This window comes from Camelus bactrianus, chromosome 9, assembly GCF_048773025.1.
Source record: "Camelus bactrianus isolate YW-2024 breed Bactrian camel chromosome 9, ASM4877302v1, whole genome shotgun sequence".
Taxonomy (NCBI): domain Eukaryota; kingdom Metazoa; phylum Chordata; class Mammalia; order Artiodactyla; family Camelidae; genus Camelus; species Camelus bactrianus.
The window spans coordinates 10,204,785-10,227,579 of NC_133547.1; the positions used below are offsets into that span (position 1 = coordinate 10,204,785).

Here is a 22,795-nt window from a genome sequence, read left to right on the forward strand (position 1 = left end):
GGGGCTCAGTGGGTGCCAGAGAAGTCAGGAATGGTCTGCTAGAGTTGGCAGTGAGCCGTGTAGTGGAGACCTCTAGGGTGGGTAGGTGGGAAGAAGAGATGGAATTTCAGAGAGGAAAGAACACAAACACAACCCTGAAGGGAGTAATGAATGTCATGTGTAACGAGAGGCTAAATCCAGGTGGGTGAAGGAGTAGGCATAGGGCAGGGTTATATTTCGCTATGACTGTTGTCTCCCCACACCCTGGTTCTTTGTACATCCCCCTTCTCCCCCAGTCAGTAGGCCTATTACCGTAGAAATGCAAAGAGCCGGAAATACCTTCGTGTTCAGCCTTGAAGTTTCAAACTAGGCTATGTAAATTGAAGTAGAGGTAGATGGAATTCCAAAGGCCCAACCTTTGACTTATTAGACTTGGAATTTTCAAGTTTCAGTCTAAGAATGAAGGCTTTGTGGCATGATTGTTGCCAAAAAACAATAGATTTGAGAAGAACATATGATAGTGATCTGTATATGGTAGGTGAAAAATTTCAGAGTCTAGGTCCCATTTTTTCCCAAGTACCTTGGCAGAAAAATAAGTCCCTATGAAATTATCTTTTCTCCAGATCGTGGAGGAATTTCACCAGCCACATGGGATGCCTATGCAGCCTCAGATTCCTGAAGCACCTCAGGGGGCTTTGCGAGCAGTTGGAAGAGGCCCTGAAATAGCTGAGAGGGCCAACAGAGCTTACAGGACCTGTGTGGATGTCCACGAGTGCCCAGACGGGGTTGAAGGTTTTCCAGTGGAAACCAGCAGGAATGGAAGCCAAGTGCCAGGCTTCAGTAAGAACTTGATCATGAGCAGCATGAGAGGTGAAAACTAGACAGTCACCCCCTGCTCCCCACCAGCACTATAGCAGAGCCCTGGGTGAGGAGAGTGGAAAGGATAAAAAGCCCTGAATGGACTGAACTTAAATCTGAAGTGACTGAGAAAACCCTGACATGACTGAATTTTGTTCAAACTGGCTAAGTTTCTACCAACCACTAAGTAGGATGGGAGATTGTTATAAACAAAATTATCATAAAAACAAATAACATAAATATTTTATATACTTATATTAAAATATTAGAAAGTTTGCACACTTGAGTTTGTGGCCTGAGAAATGTGTAAATACTGCATAAAACCCTTTGGCATATGATACATATAATTTTTTAAATATCAAAACAATTCATAGGCCACATTTTTGAAAACTGTGACCCTCCTCCATTCACTCAGGAATGTCTTCTGCAACTGTCTTCAGTGCCATTAAAAAGCCAGTGTCCTATGGGAGACACCTACCCGGCTTTTCTGATTTTTTTGTTCTTGATTTTGTGTTTTACCCCAAATAGTATTTACCAGCCATAGCTCTGAATGCTTGGAATTTCCCAGCTTTATATGTCCCCTCACTAAGTTAAATTTTTATTTTTTTGTGCTTCCTCTCCCTCTTTGGAGAAATTCACCAAACTGACACAGTAGAGAACGAACTAGATGCCTAGGAACAAAGATAAAGTATTAGCAGGAGTGGGGTTTTACCTCAAAGAGTTAGTTAGAACTAGAGAACTTTCTAGAAAGAACTTGGCTGGAATATACCGTGAACAGACTTCCCTGCCCTTTGTGAGAGGGTCAACAGTTTGCATTAAAAGCCTCTCCTCCCACCCCCATTGTAGTTTACTGTATGTCAATTAAGCCTCAACACAGCTGTTTTTTAAAAAAAATGAAAAAAGTCTGTTCCCTTTACTCTACCTTTTACTTTGCTCTGTACATTTACAGCTCCTATATCACTGGAGTCTTTTACAATAACATAGACTTTGTGTATTCCTGAGTAATAAGTAAATATATAAGCATAAGAATCTGAAAAAGAATCTCCCCACGCAATAGTTCTAGGCCCACATTCCTCATACTCTACTGAGCCCCAGCTCCCTCCTAAGTTCCCCTGTCCACTGACGAGGCATTGAGTAGGCAGCAGAGGTGGGAAGGAATGATGTGAAGTGGACAAGGGACAAACAGGACAGAGGGAATGGGGCCCATTATAATTGAAGAATTTAGAGTCTGATTTTTCTCATTCTGCCACACTTCCCAGGGAACCCCAAAGCAGATGACTCTGGCCTTAAGAATTGGATTAGGAATATTCTAGAGGCGGATAATGTTAGTCTCTTGTCCAGCTGGCAAGAGAAGGGAGCCCATTAAAATGAAAGAAAAACCAGACTCTGGGTCAAAATATCTAAGTTCTGGTCTTGGCTCTGCCCATAGCTATGTAAGTGTGAGAAATTCACTGTGCTTTTCGAGATTTCTGATTCCCTTCTTGCAAAATGTGTAGGTTGGAGAAGATGGATTTTGAGGGCCCTTTCAGCATTATAACTCCACTTCTAGTCTTGAGGCATACACAAATCACAGCAGAAACTTTATTAGAAATATCAAATACATCCACAGAAACTCTCTGTTCCTCAGATCTCCACCTGTTCCTCAACCTGCTGATGATGTCAAAAGAGGGGTCCAGTGACCGGGACCAGAAGCACCTCCTCAACGGACAAGAAGCAGCAGCAGCAGCAGCAGCAGCAGCAGCAGCTCTAACCTCCAAGGTGAAGTGGGAGGCCACATGGCTGCATTTTCAACCTTTCGGGGAGTGAGAGTCTTGAACGGACATACTTCCTTCAGCCACATGGGGCCTACTGTGTAGACCCCAGACATCAGCCTGCAACCAGTTATGGATGTACAGCCTTTGATCTCCAAAGGTGTGTTGAGGCCTCCTATGGAACAAGAAAGATGGGGAGACACATAGATATTTTAGGAAATCAGAGAGGAATCCCATCTTCCCTATTCCCGGGACCCTGAGTGACAGAATATTTTGGGCTACACTCAGATGTCTCATTTTTTGGCCTCTGAAACCATCAGATATTCAATTTACCTCCAGTGACCTGAAGTTTTCCTTGATAGCATCGATTTGTACCATTGGGACAGGGAAGAGAAGGAGCATTCAAACAGGTCCCCAAAGCCACACAGGTTGGGCAGAAGAGGGTTGCTGACTCGCTGGAAGCTGAAGGGGGAAAGAGAGGGACAATTAAGAGTGAGTCCTGCCTCTAGTGTTGTCTCGCCTTGCTGCTTTCACTTCCTTGAGTCTTCCCTGCTGGTGCCACTCTAATCAAGGCCTATTACTACAACCCCCCCACCGTCTCCAGCTGAACCCAACATGACTTCCAAAGTCTGTGATTGGGTGTGGAGCTACAGAAATGAAAAGGACACAGTTCCTGCCATCTAGGGTCATTGTCTTGATGGAGACAGACATGTAAGTAATTAACTACAATACAACTCAGTAGGCATGGTGTCCAAGGTGTAGGGGCAAAGAAATGGCGGAGTACCTAACTACCTAAAATAACTCAGTTAAGTATTTTCACACAGCTGACACTTGAGTTGAGATGGAGGATGAACAGAGGTTAGCTATGTGAAAATGGGGGTTGGGTGAGGGTAGCAAAAGAAACAACAAGGACAAAGGCCTGGCGGTGGGAGCCAACTTGATGGATTGATTGGGGAATTGTGAGAAATTGCAGTGTTGATATTCATCTGGTGGGCACAGGTAGGGCTGGACTGTTTTTTATAGCCAGCATCCATTCTGACTGGTTAAATATTTTGAATACTAGCCCAGCTAGAACACAATAAATGAGAGTGGGAAGAGAAGGCAAAGAGCTGAGAAGATAGACAGGGCCAAATTACTATAGGCCTTGGGGACAAATGGGGGAACTGGGCTGGGGTCATGCAGCAATGGAGAAGCAATAGCTGTTAGTTTGCTGGTGCCACTGCCCTGCTCAGAAACCTCTACTGCTTAATAAACACAAAACCCAATTTACACTCCAGCCTTTACTGATTTCCCTCTGCTCAGAGCAGTTTATGGAACTCAAGGTGACAATTTAGAAGAAGAAAGACGGGCAAAAAGGTCTGAAGTCCTTTTGTCTGTGGCCCACTTGGACCTAAGCCAAGTAAGAACACAAAGAAAGAAGACCTACCATTTTTCAGGGGTGCAGAGAGTTCCTCTTAGCACCCGTCTCTCCCCTCCCAAGGTACCTGGGGTCTCTTCTGGACTCCATATCTCATATAAGTCCTTTCTGTTGTTGCAAAGGGACTCCTCACAGTAGTTACTGTAGGAGACCACGAATATGCCAGGGGGTGGAGCGTGCTGGACAAACAGTATTTCTGGTGTCCCCTCCGAGCTGCAGCCCTTAGTGGCCAAAATTACCGTGTTGATCCCTGCAGTGAGATAAAAGGGAAGGAAAGTGGGTGGGGGGCCTAAAGTTTGACCTGGGCAAGGGGGAAACAGCATTAATATGGACATAATCACCTCCCCACCTCAAACCCAACTGCCTGTTTCGCATTTACCTGATTTAATCATTAGCACGGTTTCCTGGCACAATGCCCCATTGTCACAAGTCTCAACTTTCTCTGTGGTCCAGTTAAAGGTGTCTCTTGGATCCTCTTCTATACCCTTGAATGTAGCCTTTTGACATTTCAAATTTTGTACTAAGGGGGAGAACGTGAGATAGAGATAAGAATTTGCCCTTCTCTGTGGGCCCCAAAATCACTGCTTTCTCACTAGCAATCTATCCTCTGTGACCCAGCTGCCTCCCCCAACTGCCCCAGTACATACGGGTCAAGGTCGGAGCTCCTAGGAGAAAGAGGAGCAGCAAACCCTGGTTATAACAGGTCCCCATGGCTTCTTTTAGAGACGTTTGGAAGAACTGATCAGGATCTGCGATTTGATGGAGAAGAAACTTTTCAACCAGATGGAATGACGTTAAATCTAGGTTCTGGCAAGTACTGACTTCAGGACAGAGCTTATGGGCATGTAAAACGATGACGTCTAAAGTCAATCTGTCCCTGTCTAGCTTGTGAGTTCAAGCAAGTTAACTAGTTAACAAGCCTCAGTTTCCTCAGCTGTAATTCTCATACACAGCCACCTAGACCAAGGGGTTCAACGGCCCAGTGCCCTGCAACCTCGGGATCCGTAAGTCTGGCCCAAAGGCTCCCTCTCCCTCAGACTCAGGCGTCCAGGTTCAAACCTATGCTCTTTTGAGGCCCAAGTATCTCAGTCCCCAGCCCCCAACTTCATCAGAACCTGGGATTCTGAAATCCCACGCCTGTCCTGCCTAGGGTTCCAGTCACCTTTTCTGGCAGGACACATGATTCTGGGCACCCAGCCTCTCCGTCTCTCAGACCCGCGAGTGCAAGGCCCCAGCCCCCCGCCTCCCCCTCAGATCCAGGAGTCCTAGTCCCCAGCCTTCTTTTTCCTCAGGACCCAAGAATCTGAGTCCCCAGGGCCCTTTTTCCCTTTAAGGGACCAAAATCCTTCCTGGCTTTCAGATGATCTCACAAGAATCTCACGGTGCTGAAGGAACGGCCTCGAACGCCCCACTCGCCCAACCTGTCCTTCACCTACAGTCTCCTCAAGGCACGGGAGGCGGGGCCTATTTACCGGACAGATCATTCGAAGCCCCATTGGTCGACTCGAAAGCATCTGATGAGCTCATTGGATGAGCCTGGAGGAACGCCACACCGCATTGGCCCGGGAGAGGCCTATTCCTGGCAATCTTGGAAGGTACGCAGGCGCGGAATGTCAAGTGTCCGGTAAACTGGGGGGCCGAGAACCCTGTTGTCTTTGCAGCACGAGGCATGAGGTGCGGGGCAGGCAGTGTGTCCGCAAATGACCTGATTTAATTGGGCTATGGCATCTCAACTTCTCCAGCCACACGAGGAGGTCACACCCTTGGCCTTCATCCTCTGAACGTTTCTCCCTGCCTAATTGCGTCTCGCACTTCCAGCCTGGCCCCTGCCCCAGCCCCGACCCAGTGGCCATAGCCACTGGGAGGCAACTTGGCCTCCTTGCCCTTCACTTGCAGTGGTTTCTGCTTAGCCCGGGCCTCATCCTCTGAACACATCATGGCACCAGCCCCTCCGTGGTCTTCTGGAAGACTAAAGGAAGGAAATGCCGGCCTCAGCATTACTTTAAGTAACCTGAATGACAGATTGCCGCCTTATCTAACACACGTGCAGGTGTCAGTACCATGAACAAGATATGTCATTCAGATTTCTTGTTCGTGGCTGAAAATCCTATTTTATATATATACGTACATACATATATATACATTCACACACACATACACATATACATACATATGTATACATATATATGCTTTCTAGATGTAACGTGAAGTAAAAATGCTCTTTGTGTTCTTTCAGACTTAGTACTGTTTTTGTGAGTTCTACGGCATAAAGGAATATATATTTTTAATAGAGAAAATGCCACAATAAGAATGGTGTTGGTACCAGAAATTGACACAACATTGTAAATTGACTATACTTAAATTTAAAAAAAAGTTAAAAAGAAAAAGAAGGGAATAAAAGAATCCATGTTCTAAAATTATTTTTAAAAAAGAGTGATGCTGGTAAAACTCTAAATTTTATGTAAAAAATATTTAAGAACTTTCAACTGGGGGCTGTTAATATTAAGAATATAATTATTAATATTATTATTAACATAAATAGTCACAGTTAATATATATGCTAAGAGGTAGTTCTAGTCCCAAAGACCCTGCTGTCCCTCAGGACCCGGGGCTCGGAGCCACCCTTCTTTTCAGGACTCAGGCCTCCAGCTCTCACTTCCCATGATGTGTAATAGTATGTGGTTTTCCTGGGTCATTGTGTAACTATAAGTGTGGGGCAAGGTCTCAGTTCTTGGCTACAATTGCCAATGCAGGACCAGTGGGTTAGGGGGAACTGGAGGGCAGAGAGGGTGGTTGGAAGCTACATATTCACCCGCTTCGAGTTCCAGTGTCTTGTTTCAGGCTCCTCGTCCTTTCCCATCTCCCTGACTAGCACTTGCCCTGCCTCTTCAGTCCTAACCCCACAACTGGCTTCAAGCACCTGTAGTGAAGTTCATCTTATTTTTTTTTAATTTTTTTTATTGAAGTACAGTCAATTACAATGTGTCAATCTCTGATGTACAGCACAATGTCCCAGTCATGCACATACATATGTATATTCGTTTTCGTATTTTTTTTCCATTAAAGGTTATTGCAAGATATTGAACATAGTTCCCCGTGCTATACAAGAGAAACTTTTTTTAAAATCTATTTTTATATATAGCAGCTAACACTTGTAAATCTCAAACTCCCAAATTTATCCCCTTCCACCCCCTTTCCCTGGTAACCATGAGATTGTTTACTAAGTCTGCAAGTCTGTGTCTGTTTTGTAGATGAGTTCATAGTGTCTTTTTTTTCTTTTAGATTCCCCATATGAGTGATACAACATGGTATTTTTCTTTCTCTTTCTGGCTTACTTAGAATGATGATCTCTTGGTCCATCCCTGTTGCTGCAAATGGCATTATTTTATTATTTTTATGGCAGAGTAGTATTCCATTGTAGAAATATACAACTTCTTTATCCAGTCATCTGTCAATGGACATTTAGCTTAAATAGACTCTTGGCTTGTTAATTAGTTTGCTGGGGCTGCTGCACAGACTGAGAGGCCAGAAGTCCAAAATCAAAGTATCAGCAGGGTTGGTTCCTCCTGAGGGCTGTGAGGGAAGCGTATGTTCCAGGCCTTTCTCTATGGCTTGTAGCTTGCTGTCTTCTCCTTGTGTCTTCATACCATCTTTCCTCTATGCGTGTTTCTGTGTCCAGTTTTTCCCTTAGTATAAAATACCTGTTATATTGGATTAGGGTCTGCTGTAACGACCTCACTAAAACTTCATTATGTCTGTGAAGATCCTATTTCTAAATAAGGTCACTTTCTGGGGTATTGGGGTTTAGGACTTCAACATACGAATTCAGGGGCAATTCCCCCCATAAGAGCATGTTAGAGAGACTTGTGTGCAGATGAAGCAATGAGTACAGAACAGCGAGTGCTGCAGGGGCTTCCTGCTACCATTTTGTGAAGTCTTCTGCATTAGTGTCATTCCCGATGGAGACTTTGCTTCCCATGGTGGCTACCTTGATGGCTGGTGTTGGGAGGGTATGAAGATGTAAGATTGAGGGGGTGTCCCCGGAGCGAGTCAAGGGCTCGGAGGCTGACTCGGGGATTGAGAATAGGCCAGAGTGGTGAGCTGAATTCAGGGTACCCTGTTAACACAAGGTGTATATAGTGCATCCCACTGGGTGAGTGTGCGGAGGGAACACCCCTTTCTACCAAAGCCTACTCACCTGACTCTGTTATGAGAAGAGTAAGAATCAGATCTGATTCTTCGGCGATGGGGAGAGGCAGCCAAGGGATATTTTCTGCCTTCAGGCTTACCCTGTCTTTGACATTTTTGAATGATTCCATGTCAAAGAATATGGGAAGAAATTGCCCCCATTCTCAGCCCATGTCTGTCCCTCCAGGTCCCAGGCTTGGGAAGATGATTACATTCTTGAGTCATACTCCAGGCGACCTGGCCACAGAATCCCTCAATCTCAGATTTAGAAAGAACCTTGAAAGTGTAAGCCCCCCTTCTTCACCAAATTTCTGTTTTTTTTTCTAATTGAAGCATAGTTAATTTACAATGTTATGTTCATTTCTGGTGTACAACATAATGATTCATTTATATATATCTGTATGAGTGTGTCTCTGTGTGTATCCTTTTTATATTCTTTTTCATTATAGGCCATTACAAGGTATTGAATATAGTTCCCAGTGCTATGTAGTAGGACCTTGTTGTTTATCTATTTTATAATTAGTAGTGTGTATCTGCAAATCCTGAAATGCCAGTTTATCCCTCTATCCCCTCTTTACCCCCTGGTAACCATAAGTTTGTTTTTTATATCAGTGAGTCTGTTTCTGTTTTGTAAATAAGTTCATTTGTGTCATTTTTCTAGATTCCACACATAAATGATAACATATGGTATTTTTCCTTCTCTTTCTGGCTTAATTCACTTAGTACAACAATCTCCAGGTCCATCCATTTAGCTGCAAATGGCATTATTTTATCTTTTTTATGGCTGAGTAGTATTCCACTGTGTATATGTGTGTGTGTGTGTGTACACCACGACTTCTTTATCCAGTCATCTGTTGATGGACATTTAGGTTGCTTCCATGTCTTGGCTATTGTATATAGTGCTGCTGTGACCATTGGGGTGCATGTTTCATTTCGAATTAGAGTTCCCTCTGGATATATGCCCAGGAGTAGGGTTGCTGGATCATATGATAAGTCTGTTTTTAATTTTTAAAGGAATCTCCATACTGTTTTCCATATTGGCTGCACCAAACTACATTCCCTCCAACAGTGTAGGAGGGTTCCCTTTTCTCTACACCCTCTCCAGCATTTATTGTTTGTGGACTTTTTAATGATGGCTATTCTGACTAGTGTGAGATGATACCTCATTGTAGTTTTGATTTGCATTTCTCTGATAATTAGCGATATTGAGCATTTTTTCATGTGCCTATTTGTCATTTGTATGTCTTCATTAGAGAAATGTCTATTTAGGTCTTCTGCCCATTTTTGGATTGGATTGTTTGTTTTTTTGTTCTTGGGTTGAATGAACTGTTCGTGTATTCTAGAAATTAAGCCCTTGTCAGTGGCATCATTTGCAAATATATTCTCCCATTCTGTAGGTTGTCTTTTGGATTTGTGTATGGTTTCCTTTGCTGTGCAAAAGATTATAAGTTTAATTTATGTCCCATATGTTTATTTTTGCTTTTATTTCTATTGCCTGGATAGACTGCCCTAGGAGAACATTGCTACTATTTATATGAGAGTATGTTTTGCCTATGTTCTCTTCTAGGAGGTTTATGGTGTCTTGTCTCATGTGTAAGTCTTTAAGCCAGTTTGAGTTTATTTTTGTGTATGATGTGTTCTAATTTCATTGACTTACATGTTAAATCAGAGCTTTTATTTCTCCCTTCTGGGAAACAGTTGCTAAACATTTACCAGCACATCACGGGTGTGCCTGGCTTTGTGTTCAAGTGTGGATTTATGTAGAAGGGAGCTCTCTCCTCCTGTTTCAGTATTGAGTCTTCTCATACCAATCATATAGGAATGAAGTGTGTGTCACCCCCTAGATGTAGAGCATTTGTGCAGTGCACACCGTGACCTAGATTCACAATGGTCCTGACTCCTTGTTATCTGTTGTCACAACAAATGATATGTATAAAATACATAATTACTCCCAACTCCTGCACCATCCTTTGTGGTTTCCCTGGATCCAAACTTGCCAACTGTAAACAGCAGTTCCTTTAACAGATTCTACTCAAGTTACCCAGTTTGGGTGTGCCATTCATTTCCTGCTGGACACCTGACCAATTCAATAATTAGGATCAGAAGTGGCACCCAGAAACAAACCAACAAAATTGTATTCTGGGATCACGTCTCCATCACATAGGAGAAGCATAGGGGAAGCATGCAATAATTTCACAGTTGCTCAAATTAGCACTGGTCATAGCAGTGAAAGAAGTGTAGGTGAAGCAAGGTTTGGGGAGTTGAAGAGGGTGTGGCACTTTGTCACTGTGGCAACAGTGGTGCCTAGGTTGATTGTGGAGCCAGCTGGTTTCTTCGGATGACCCTAAAGAGCAAACATGGGGAAAAGGAGCAACTGAAAGATGAGGCTGTCCAAATGGAAACTTGATGGACAATCAGAAAGCTTCCTTGGCAGAGCATCCCTTGTCTCCTGTAGTCACAGAGCAGATAGGGCTGAGGACCAAGCCCAAAGCCTGAGGGAAGTGGTTACAGAGTTGCACTGCCAGGTAAATGTTCAACCCTGCCAGTGTGTGCTAAGGGAAAGGCGCTGGTGGGGAAGGGAGTGTGACCCTCAGACATGGGACAGAGTCCCCATAGGCAAATGCTTGTCCTCCAGACCCACAAGAGTGAGTTTCCAACATAGTCTAGAGAAGCACAGGGCTTGGTCTGTCATAAGCATGCCACACACTGAGAGCATTACAGGACATCACCCGAATTCACTGGCAGGAGTCCCGGAGCATGTGCATGAACAGATTCTATGCCATTTATTCACTGATTGCCTCTCAACTCCACTCTTTACTGCCCTGCTGAATCTTGCAAGCATTTTTCGTCTCCCTGGCACAATGCTAGGCTTTGCCAGTAGAGGGTGCTAGAGGGACACTGCAGAAGGAAGCGCTTGTCTTGCAGCCATGGGTATAGAGATCGCTCCCTAGATCTGCTGTCCTCTTTACCCCTTAGTAACCAATCCCTTCTTAATCCTAATCCTCTGTTACTAGTTAATGATTCTTTATATTGAACTTTCCCTGTTAAAATTAGTTCGTGATTTCTGACTCCTGCCTGGACCCTGACTGATACAGATTCTAAGGATGTGAGACCAAATGGGACCAAGAGGAAGGCTTCATGGGGCCAAATTCTTTTACATGGGTTATAGGATTGAAGGTATTGGTTCACGTATCCAGGAAATATTACTAGTCAGCTAGGTTAATGAGTTAATATCTGGACTCAATGCTACAACTTCTCTGGCATATCGGAGAGAAATAGAGTCCCAAGTTTGGGGACCCGGGAAAGCTGGAATGAGTTTGTCATGAGCAGCCTCCTCAGTCACATCCTTATCCTATCCCCTGGGGAGGCATTAAGAACAGAGGAGGGGACATCAAGAGCTTGGTGGTGGCTCACCTCTGAGGTAGAAGTTGCTTATGGGAATTGCTGGAAAAAGAGGATTGGGAGTGGCCAAGTGGTGACACTGGGTATGCAGAGACAACATGGCCCCAATCACTGGAACAAGCCACAGAGCAAAAATGTCATCAGAGTGTTTTGAGAGGCAGGGATCTGTGGGGAAGCTAAATGACCAAGGGGTCCCTAAAAGTGCAGGAAATTTTCTAGCTCTGATGGAAACATGGGTCACCATGATGAGGATTTGTGACTTCTTTTTGTTTTTAATGGAGGTACTGGGGATTGAACCCAGGACCTTGTGTATGGTAAGTATGTGATCTACCACTGAGCTAGTTCCCAGACCAAGCTAGTTCATAGACCTTGAACCCCATGAATGAAAGGAGAAGCTGGGTCTGTTTGAGAAGGACCCTGTAATGCAACCATGGGTGTAGACAGTGAATCTTCCCTTACACCAGAAAGACTGGGGGTCATTTATCTGGAAGAGCTGAGCACTGGTTAAAGGGAAATAAGTGCTCAGACCCTGGGAGTATTATTTGGATGATGGCTTTGGGTGGATGCTTATTGCCGCAGTGAGCAAGGTCCTGGTGTAGAAGGAATTTTGGCTCAAGTCTCCTTCCCAATGGGTCTCATAGGACCACAGACTCATCCTGTTATTTATGTCATCCCAGAATGTATAATAGGAATAGGTAACTGGTACACCCTCCCCCCTCGTAGGTTCCCTGACCCATGGAGTGAGGGTTATTATGGTAGGAGAGACCAAATGGTGTTTCTCATCTGGTTTCTGGGTTTGGTTTTTTTTTTTTTTTTTTTGAGGGAGTGCAGGTAATTAGGTTTATTAATCCCCACAAAGCACCATCAAATGAGATGTGCCTATATTCAGGCTCCCGAGAAGCACTGAGAGATGTCCTCAGGTCCACTACTGCATGGACCTATGGTGAGCCACTTGGTCAAGTACTTGGAAAGAATTAAAGCAAAAAATGAAGACAGAGAAGATATGAGAATGGTCCTCTGCAGATGGGCACAGACTGTGAAGATGTTCACATCACACAGGAATGCCCACCAGCACTCATTCCCTGAGCAGGAAGCTCTTGGTACCCAGTGGACGGTGTCAGACAGCTTCTTTCCTATCGGTGCTTGCTCACTGAGCCCATGTGTAAAATGGTCATGTGGGTGGTGGAGACACCACCCTGTGTCAACAAATGGGCTCACTCTCCCCAAGGTGACCGGCCTGCTGACTGTGCTCAGTGCCCAAACCAACAAAGGCAGAGGCCAACCCTAAGCCTGGAAATACCCCATGCTTGAGGGGACTGAGCTTTTCCCGCACAGGGATAAATACATCCTGCAGGGTCTGGTTTGCCTGCCTTGTACTCAATGCTTCTGTCGACACTGTCATTTGGGATCTTAGAAGATGTCTGTTCTGTTGCTGTAGTATCCCATGAAGTATTGCTTCCAACTAGGAGACATATTTTAAGGCAAAAGAAGTGAGGCAATGAACTCACACCCATGGAGCTCACTGATCTTCCAAGGTGCCCCACTACACAGAGACAGTTGGCTTTTCGGAAGGGTGGAGTGGCCATGATTGCTTATGAGGGCACCAGGAGAGAGACAGTACCCTGCCACCCAGAAGGAGATGCTGTATGACTCGAACCAGTGGCCAGTCTATCATGCCGTCTCTCCCATAGCCAGAATGCAAGGGGAGGGTAAGGGAGTGTCCCCTCCCACTAGTATACCTAACAACCCATTTAAAGAATTTTTGCTTCTGGTCTCTGTACTTTGGGCTTGGTGTGGGTGAGGAACCCTATCATGGCTCTAATCAATTGGAAGCCAGGACTGCCCCCTTGCCATTTTGTGCTCCTCGTGCTGCTGAAACAGTGGACAAAGAAGAGGGCCACTCTGCTGATCGCCAGAGGGTATCTGACTACCAGAGAGAGGTTGGCTTGCTGAGTCAAGGAGGACTATGAAAGCCAGGGGACACGTTGGGGGTAATATTTCCTATGACCATGGCCCTGTTCAGCAGAAAGTGGCCAACAGCCAATAAGGACAAGATCATCAAACACTCACTTCCCATAAGAATGAAAATTTGCATCACACAATTGTCCAGAGAAGGTGTTGGCAGCTGGTAAGAAAACATAGAATGGGTGGTAGAAGATGGCAGCTCTGATTACCACCAGTTATACACTTTGCAGCTTTGGTTGATGTTTTTTCCCCATCTTCCTCTCACTGTGGTACATGAAGAATTGGTCATCTAATGCTGTGGATGTATGACTCCTTGATTGGTGTAGTGCACCATAATTAAGTAATGGATGTGAATTGTGTGTCTTCTATGTTAAGGACTCTGATTTTCATCTGGACAAAGGAAAAGACTCTTCTGAACACTTTCTGCTTCCTTCTCTGGATTCACTGTCTCCCCTTCTCCCCTTGTGGGAACTGCCATTGAGATCTCCTGCCTCCCAGCTGTGTTCAGTCCACAGGGAGCTCCAGTAGGAGACCAGAGGGAGGACATTGACTGATAGTGGAGTACTAATTCCCCAGCTCCCTCCCTGTAGTATCACTGTGGACTGGAAAGATTTTCGCCTGATGTCACAGCTCCTGTCAGGCAGCCCTCTCTAAACACCAACCCCTCGAGATTCTAGTAATAGCAATGACCTCTCCTCAGCTTTTCAGGCCTATGATGATGACAGACCCAATGATATCAGCCTCAGGAAACTGTGCAAACCCTCTTGTTTCTCTGCTTCATACCAACCCTTATGTCAAGTTATTCAAGTGGGGTGAGCCCCCTGTTTGTGCTGGGGTATAAGCCTTATTGGTCATGATGCACCTTCACCTCCCAAGTCACAGTGATACCCAAGTACTTTTGGCTGCAGCATCCTGATGGCTCTGCTGCCACCAAGCTAGTCCAATGGGGATGTGGACCAGACCAGTGAAGGAGCAGCCTGAGATGGTGAATCTCTCACCAGATTCCTCTCCTTCTTTGTGCCAGATCTCTGGTTGTCCTGCCCTCCCCTCACATAGAGAAAACCCAGCATTTAGGGAAAGGACAATGTCTTTATTATCACTCACATGTGGCCACTGCTTGACTGTCCAGTCACCCGTGGGGAAAGTTCAGCTGCTTCCAGACCTTTCCATATGTTGTCATCAGGTCATATAGTATGTGATGGGGGGCAAGGCATGGGGGTGGATGATAATTCGTGTAGAGGATGGGGAAATAATTCAGTGTCCAAGACTGTTTAGTTATGAGGTCAGAGGGAGGGTTGGGGACTGGGGGTCAGCAGGAGCTAAGAATCGTGAGAAAATGGGATGAGCAGGGAGGGGGCTCCACACCACAGGGCTAGAGATAGCCCCAGCCCTACCACCCAAGCCAGGTAGGGGGCAGGAGCAGCTCCAGCTGGGAGTAGAAGCTCATTCTCTAGAGGCTCATTCTCGTCATCACGCTTCTCAGCCACGGAAATGACCCCAATATTCTGAATACGGTTCAACAAGTAGCTGGAAGGTTGAGCCACGCAGCCCTGAACGTTCAATGAGGTGCTCAGCCCACCTAGAGAATGAACATGGAGTCAGAGAGGGCTCAAAGTTCCCCACACTTAAATTCCTGAACCCTAGGACTCCTACACACCCGTCTCCCGCCTCAGACCAGGAGATCAAGCTAAGAGCCTGATCCTCCCTCAGACCTAGAACACCTGGGTCCCCAGCCCCTTCTCCCCGTAACTCAGAGTCTCAAACACCCTCCCACCTGAGGACCAATAAAGCCAGGTCCCAGCCCCTTCATCCTTGGGACCTTACCCGCAGCACTCACCTCCCTGGAGAGCAATGTAACCCTTGTAACAGTGAGTGGTGCCGCTAGGGCACCTAACAGTTTCAGAGTTTTCTGGGCAGGATCCAAAAAGCGACACACAGGCTGGACAGTACAAGTCTCCTGAGGCAGGGGCAGCTGGAAAGCAGAGAGAAGGTTGGGGTGCAAAGCTCTGCTCTTAACAGCAGCCACCCTCCTGGAGCCCCAGAGTCTGTGTCTCTGGGGCCCCACCTCTCCATACCCCTGGTCCCACCTAGCCCGCTGGGAACCCGTACCTGGACGAGGGAGGGAGTTCAAGAGGACACTGCTGCTGCTGGCGCTGTTGCACTCGTCAGAGGAGCAGAACCGGGCATAGGAGGCAACGAGCACTCCTGGGGGTCCCGAGTGTATGGAGATAGTCTGGGAATCCTGTGTCCTGGCTTTGCTGCAGCCTTTGCTCCCCACTAGGAGTGATTTGTGTCCTGAGAGATGAGAGAGTGAAAGCTGGGCTGGGGGAGGGGCAAAACCAGGGATTCCTCAGTGCTCAGCAGGCGGAGGGGGACGCCGGTCCCCCCAAATCAAGAGCACAGGTCCTGCTGAGTGCAGGGCGAAGACTGGGGCCAGAGCCCAGATCTGCCTCCCAGATCTGCCACCTCTCAGTTCTTGCTCAAATGTCACCTTCTCAGTAGAGCATCCCCAGAGCAGCTGTTTTCAAATTGCAACCTTTACCTCACTCTCCCTATCTCCTTTTCCCGCTGGATTTCTTTCCATAGCTCTTATCTTCACACCCGTATCTTACTCTTTTTTTTTTCTCCTGCTTCCCCACTGGCAGTAAAGCTGCAAGAAGGCAGATGCAGTGGGATCTACAGCATCTAACACAGTGCCTGGCACGTAACAAGTCGCTCATTAGACCTTGGATGAAGTCATTGAGTTTACTCTGTGCGAGCTCTGTTCTTAGCCCTTTGCCTGGACCATCAGATATATCCCAGCAACTACCCAGCAAACTATTATTGCCATCACCTCACCCCTAGTTTTCTGAAAGGGAAACCAAGGCACAGAAAGAGGAAGAGTTGAGTTTAGAACTGCTGGGATGAGGAGAACTGGGCAGGAAATTCAGGAGAAAGAATCCAGGGTAGGGAGACCCAGGACCCCGTGCAGGGGTCTTGCTGTCCTGCACAGCTCACGTACCTACATCTATGAGCAGAAGTGTCTCCTGACACACCTCCCCAGGATCACACAGCTGCCTCCCATTCGTGGTCCATTCAACCGGTTCCTGAGCCAGGTTTACAGAAGTCCGTAACATGACTCCCCGATGACAGGACAGAAAAGCTGTGGACAAAGAATTACCAGGGTCTGTGTAAGCCAGGGATCAGCTGTGTCTGTCCTTCCAGGGTCCTGTGCTTGGGGAGGTCACACTGTTAGTCACACTCCAAGCAATCTGGCCATTGAGTCCCTCAGTCTCAGATTTAGAAGGGACCTTGGAAGTCTGAGCCCCACCCTCATTCTTTACCCTGCCTTTTTTTTTTTTTTTTTTTAATGGAGGTACTGGGGATTGAACCCAGGACCTTGTGCATGCTAAGCATGCACTCTACCCCTGAGCTATACCCTCCCCTCCTTTACCCTGTTTTTGCTTGAACACCTGCAGCGTCCTTTCTCAACCCCCCTTGAGGACAGCTGTTCTTCCCTGTGGAAATGAGAGAGACAGATGGCTCTTCCTTAGCCTGGACCAATCTCTGCTTCTCTCTCTGGGCCTCAAAGTCCTTATCTGGACATTGAGGAGGGTAGCCTGACATCATATATTCCTTTTAACTGAGAAATCCTGTATTCCAAACAAAAATACTCAACTGCCTCGTGTGCGCTAAGCATTTACTGTGTTCCTGGCTGCCATGATTACTTTCCATGGATTAACCCATTTAAGCCTGCCAAAGAGCTCACCTCACCTGGATCGCCTCATTTCCTCACAGCGACCCCCTCCCTCTGCAAGTAGATGATGTCATCGTCATCATCATCCCCATTTTCAGGCTGGCAAACAGAGGCAGAGGAGTTTTTAAGTAGCTTGCCCAGTGTCCCTGCTAGCTAGCCATTGGCAGAGCTGGGCTCAGAACTCAGGCATTCTGGCTCCTTGGGGTGAAAGATGGGGAAGGGGGGGATGGATGTCCGTCCTGAGCCACTTTAGCCCCTGTGGCCATCGGGAGTCTAGTTGGGAAACCATTAGACCTTCTCTTAAGGCCAGCACACAACCAGCCGTGATGTATCCCATGACGCAGAAACCCCAGGGCTGACCATGCAGCACCCACAAATGTGTAACCTTCCTCCACAACAGCCCCTGCGAAGGTAGGCCACTCATTTCCCCACTTCATGGATGGCAAAATCATGGCTCCCGCTGTCCTCCCAGCCTCGTCCCCAATCTCCCCACCCACCCCATCTTCCCCAGCTTGTCAATGGCAACCTCCTTTCCTACAGTTGCTCAAGTTGAAAACATTGCTGTCATTCTTGACAATTCCCTTTCTCTTACACCCCATGTTGCGCCCAGCAGGAAATCCTGTTGGCTGAAGCTGCAAAATACCCCCAGAACCTAACCACTTCTCCCCACCTCCACTGCTTCTACCAGGGGCCGTACCCTGAGGCTCTCACCTGCTTCCTCCTGAGTCTCCCTGGGGGTACCCTCCCCCACGCCCACCTCCTCTTTACACTATTCTCCAATCAGCAGCTAGAAGGATGCCCATAAAAAGAAGACTTCAATAGATCCTCATCCCACTCGGAATAAAATTATAAGTCCTTAAAATAGCCCCAAAGGCTCTGCAGGATCTCCGCTCCCACCCACCCCCTGCCAACCTCTCCATCCACAAGTCCTGCTCTGCTCCTGCCTAATCACTCTGCTGGAGCCACACTGACCTCTGGATTCTTCATTGAATGTATGGCAGGCACAAACCCACCCCAGGTCCTTTGCATATGCTCTGTCAACCCCGACAGTCTGGGATCATCGCCTCCTTCCTGAACTTGGTGAAACAGGCTCAAAGAGGTGGTAATCCTCAAAAGTTGGTTCAGCAGCAGAGCCTGGACAGAAACCCACATCTTTTTTTCCCTAAGTTTTATTGAGATATAATTTACACGCCATAAAAACTACCCACTTATACAACTTAACAATTCTTAGTAACTGTATAGAGTTGCACAACCACCACCACAATCCAGTTGAAACCCACGTCTCTCTGATTTAGACACTAAGCTCTTAACTCCCGTGCTCTCCCTGATTGTGGCTACCCACTGCTCTCACTGGGACCATCATCCAATTCCTTAGGAAGGCCGTCATGGCTATATAAATTCCAGCTCTTTGGTTCTTCTTCAATATGGGCTCCTGCAGTGGCCCATTTGGGGTAATCTGGGCTCTTGCACCCAGTCCTCTCTCGCCCCCATGCCTTCCAGAATCTGTTCTATCTCCCAGGGACGCCCTTCTGTCCTCCACTTATTCCCTGCTATCTTTTTTTTTTCCTCTGCCATCTTATTGTACCCCAGCTCCTGATGCCTGGCCTTGCTGATGCTCGATAAATATTTACTAAGCTACTGAGCTGAACTTAACCAGGAAAGGCAAATCCATCCCCTAAGATCTGACTTTGATGTCAAAAGCTAGCAGTATATGGACATATATTAAGAATAGCAGGGGAGGGTGTAGCTCAGTGGTAGAGTGCATGCTTTAGCATGCATGAGGTCCTGGGTTCAATCCCCAGTACCTCCACTAAAAAAATTAAAAAGGAATATCCTGAGGCTGGAAACCTTGGTGTCAGTGACATCCAGGCTCTGACCTCAAGGCTCCCAGTCTAGCCGGAGAGATTCAAATAAGAGGAACGTTTGCAGAACTCACTCAACTCTTTCGCTGAAGTTCGGACAGGGAAAGCCCTTCTCCCACCTTCCCAAGGCCCCGCTCCACTCATCACCCTACTCCTCTCCTCACCACGGTGGATGCTTCACATCAAGACAGTCTGGGCTGCTCTCATCCATCAGTGTGTCAGTTAGACTGTGTTTCCATGAGTAAGTGGGGGCCCTTCCTGTGTCCCCATTTGCCTCTTGCTTTCCCTGTTATACCTAGGGCATCCTCCATATTTTCTCTGATCTTTTTTCTCTTTTGCTAGGGTGCTCCTGTACCATGAGTGGGGGATGGGTGAGGGTCGGGTGGGGGTGGTCCAGGGGAAGTGGGAGATCCAAGGTTATCCAAAGTCAGGGGTGTGGAAAAACAGTTCGAATTGGAAGCAACGAGTCACTCCCAGTATGGAAACCAGCAGGCACTCCATTCTGATACTCACTTCTGCATCCCATGGATAAAGTGGTGATGTGCGATGCAGCCCATCCTCTCTGCCCTCTGACCTTCCTCCCTGCTCCCCTGCTCCCCTCCCACCTGGACAGGCTGCCCTAACTTGGTCAAGCTCAGCATCATTGAAAACACCTACCAGTGGGCTCCTGTCCTATAGATCTGTCCCCTGGGCCACACATCCTCTCTCTCCCCTTGGGCTGGACACCTCTCACTGGCAGCCTCACCTGATGCACCTACTGGGAGAATCCTTCCCATCACACCCGCCTGAGTGAGTGATAAACATCTGAGTGACTTGGGGAGCTGGTTTTGTGGGGGTGTTGGACAGGGTCCGAGGCTGTGGGACTGGGCACTTGGTCCTGTGGGGGTGATACTCACCTTGAGGATCACAGGTCTCCCTCAGAGTGATGGGCCCTATTTCCCGAGTCCCATTAAGCAGGTTGCAGCCTTCTTGAGATGTGCATCCCTGGACTTTCAGACGGCTAGAGATGGCCCCTGTGGAAAGAGAGAGGGAGGGAGATGCTGCCGCTGGAATCAGCCAACCCTCTGGGGGAGGCACAGCTCTGGGAAGCCAGGCCCATCTTCCTCTGGGTCCCAGGACTCAGCTACCCTTCCACCCCAGAGACTCAGATCATGGTCCTCAGACCCCCTATTCCCATTCAGTGCCCCACAGGGCCCCCATGTCCCACTCACCGCTGAACAGGAGGACCCCACTGTAGCAGTGCGAGCTCTCGATGGGGCAGGGCAGCTCCGCTGCAGACCCACAGCCTGCTGTAGACAAGCAGACTGGACACCGCACAGACCCCATGGCTGGGGAGGTGAGAGAGAAAGAGAGGGAGGGCTGAGAGGGCTCTGGACTCAGACTGGACGGCTTGCCTTTCCTCCTTAACCCCTCCACTCCACACCCACCCCCCCTGCGCTGTTTTGTTGGTCCTAAGAGTCAACCTCCCTAGTCTCCTGAAATGTGCCATCTTAGGGCTCCTCCTAAGAAGGCCTGGGATGCAGGGAGTTCAAGATATGTGACTAGAGAGAGAGCAAGGTGGGGAGGGACCCTGAGATCTGGAAAGGGGTGCCTGGGACTGAGTACAGGAGGAAGTATGAGTGGAGAAGGGGTGCCCTGAGAGGAACCATTGGCTTCGCCCCACAAGTTCCACTCAACAGTCCGAGAAGACAAGCGCCCGTGTTCACAGAGTATGCCACAGAGTAGAGAAATGCCAACCATCGCTCCGAACCCGACTTAGGATCTCAGACAAAAAAGGGCAGTGGGAAGTTACAAGCCGATTTCACTTAGGAAGAGGAAGTACCAAACCCTGAATAGAACACAGGTAAACCAAATTCAATGGCATAGACAAAAGGGGCGGGCACCGCGTTTGGGCTGTCGCCACAGTCGAGTCAGAGGTGGGTGATTGAGCATCAGACAACCAGTCCAGTTTGCTGCTCCGGGACTGTTAGAAGCCGTGCTAAGGGAGGGAGTGCTGGGGAGGGTGGACGGGGTGGATGGGGTGGGAGAGGCAGGGAGGGATTCTAAATGAACTGTCCCTGTGTGCTCTCCCCCTACCCCCTCAGTCCCGTTGCTCCCCTCCTCCCAACAGCCCCTTTCAGTTCCTCCTCCTCCTCTCCCTCTGGCACCTGTGGGTGGGGGCAGGGCCCGGAGAGGGACGGTGGAGGAGAGATTGTTGCACAGATCCTCCCTGCACACGTGGGTGTAGGATAGAGCGGAGAGTCCGGGGCCTGTCCTGTGCTGGGTGACGCGGGCCTCCTGATTCGCCGCCTGGGTGCAGCCCTTGAGGATCATCAAATTCACTTGGAGTTCTGTACAGAAAGAGAGAGAGAGGGAGAGGTCAGGACTCTGGGGTCCTGGAGGGAGGGTCTGCATCGTGGCCTGGGATGAGAGGCTGGACAGGAGGCCCCTGGGCAGCCAAGGAGTTGCTCCTGGTATTGGGGTTGGGGGGGGGGCTCTTCTGAGTTTCTACACAGAATGCAGGTAGGACTGGGTGGGGATAGGGGTGTCTGCACAGGAGAGGGTGGGGGTCAGGCGTGGGGCTCATGGGGCCCTTCTCACCATTCTCAATGAGCAGCAGAACTTCCTGGCAGCCCCAGCCATCCTCACAGGACTTCTGGCCGGTCGTCCACTGGAGAGGCAGCTCCGATATGTCCCTCACTGTTTCCGCGCTCCCCTGGTTGCAGGTCAGGGCATGCACTCCTGAGGCGGGAAGAGCAAATCTATCTTAACCCATCCTCCAGGGGAATCCGCTCCCGGGCTGGGGTCCTCACGCACCGGTCAGGGTGTGGGTGATGCCCAGGAGGGCCAGCAGCAGGGCAGGGCTCATGATCAGGGCAGCAGGAACACTCTCCTTTTCTTTCTCCCAGGAAACAGCGCTTTTATAACTTGCCTCACCTGAGGCAGCCTCACCCAAGGAAAAGGGTGGGGAAGGCAGGGTCTTGCTAAATAAAGCCTTGGCCCACCCTCTGAGTCTCAACAGCTTAATGGCAGAGGAATCTGAGTCCTCCATCTTTTCCCGGACCCAGGATCCAGGGCCTCAGCCCCCTCAGCAACATTCGAGACTGAGGCATCCTGGCTCCTAGTCCCCACTGGTCCAGATCCCCAGCCCACTTTCCTCCCGGGCCCAGCTATGTGGGTCCCCACCCCCATCCTGTTGCGGGGTCATTTTGGAAGGCAGTTTCCTCATCTCATAGCAGCTTGGCCACCTTCTGGCCCCAGGTGGTGAAATGACCCAACTGCCTGTGAGGACACTGAGCAGTGGGTCTTGGCTGGTCCCTAAGCTCTCCTTACCCTAACCTCTGTCCCCACAGATTCCTACTTCTGTTTTCTTTTTCCTTCTTCCCTATATTGCTGTCCTTGTTACTCTCTGGTTCACGACTTTCCCTCCTGCTTTCTCTGCCTCTGTCCTCTTCCTTCCCAGCACAACACAAGCCCTAGAATCTCTGCTTTCCTGCCACCCAGGAGGGAGCTGACTTATGGCAGGAGGAGGGGATGGCGGCAGAGACTGAATGTCTTTTGAAGAATTCAGATATTCCTTGTCAAAGCAAAGTTTCTTTGCCGGAAATAGATGGGAAGACTGGTGTGATAGAAGATTAGCTTTTCAGAAAAACAGCAT

The 22,795-nt window shown here is 48.1% G+C and overlaps 3 protein-coding genes across 5 annotated transcripts in view; 1 reads left to right on the plus strand and 2 right to left on the minus strand.

Moving 5' to 3' along the window:
- Nucleotides 1-2,493: 2,493 nt before the first annotated feature.
- LOC105062698 (cell adhesion molecule CEACAM7) overlaps nt 2,494-22,795 on the plus strand; it is a 41,935-nt gene continuing 21,633 nt past the window's right edge. Inside the window, exons 1-2 of one of the 3 annotated variants that reach the window (XM_074369519.1) lie at nt 2,494-2,595; nt 4,729-5,600. In XM_074369519.1, the coding sequence (XP_074225620.1) occupies nt 5,536-5,600 (65 nt within the window). In that variant the 5' untranslated portion in view covers nt 2,494-2,595; nt 4,729-5,535. Of the gene's footprint in view, nt 2,596-2,622; nt 2,749-3,049; nt 3,300-4,728; nt 5,601-22,795 lie in introns of those variants that run through there. The other 2 variants (XM_045510541.2, XM_074369520.1) reach the window with 2 other exon arrangements.
- On the minus strand, nt 2,537-5,437 carry TEX101 (testis expressed 101). The gene is made up of 6 exons (XM_010947063.3): nt 5,376-5,437; nt 4,653-4,754; nt 4,385-4,525; nt 4,073-4,255; nt 2,922-3,050; nt 2,537-2,763 (listed from the first exon to the last, which is right to left on the minus strand). The coding sequence occupies exons 2-6, from the start codon at nt 4,714-4,716 to the stop codon at nt 2,537-2,539; spliced, it is 744 nt and encodes a 247-aa protein (XP_010945365.2). The 5' UTR covers nt 4,717-4,754; nt 5,376-5,437.
- CD177 (CD177 molecule) lies at nt 14,575-22,403 on the minus strand. The gene is made up of 9 exons (XM_010947062.3): nt 21,955-22,403; nt 21,739-21,879; nt 21,306-21,488; nt 20,370-20,486; nt 20,055-20,171; nt 16,562-16,702; nt 15,670-15,855; nt 15,398-15,532; nt 14,575-15,139 (listed from the first exon to the last, which is right to left on the minus strand). The coding sequence occupies exons 1-9, from the start codon at nt 22,187-22,189 to the stop codon at nt 14,880-14,882; spliced, it is 1,515 nt and encodes a 504-aa protein (XP_010945364.2). The 5' UTR covers nt 22,190-22,403; the 3' UTR covers nt 14,575-14,879.

Bases quoted from the DNA above. Each gene is read 5' to 3' on its own strand.
- CD177 (XM_010947062.3), bottom strand. From the start codon at position 22,189: ATGGAGGACTCAGATTCCTCTGCCATTAAGCTGTTGAGACTCAGAGGG. The intron at 16,703-20,054 runs GTGAGTATCACC...CTTTGTCCACAG, and splicing joins GGAGACCTGTGATCCTCAAG to CTTTTCTGTCCTGTCATCGG. The intron at 15,856-16,561 runs GTACGTGAGCTG...CTCATCTCTCAG, and splicing joins ACTTCTGCTCATAGATGTAG to GACACAAATCACTCCTAGTG.
- TEX101 (XM_010947063.3), bottom strand. From the start codon at position 4,716: ATGGGGACCTGTTATAACCAGGGTTTGCTGCTCCTCTTTCTCCTAGGA. The intron at 4,526-4,652 runs GTATGTACTGGG...TCTCCCCCTTAG, and splicing joins AGGAGCTCCGACCTTGACCC to TACAAAATTTGAAATGTCAA. The intron at 3,051-4,072 runs GTACCTTGGGAG...TTCCCCCTTCAG, and splicing joins GAGTCCAGAAGAGACCCCAG to CTTCCAGCGAGTCAGCAACC.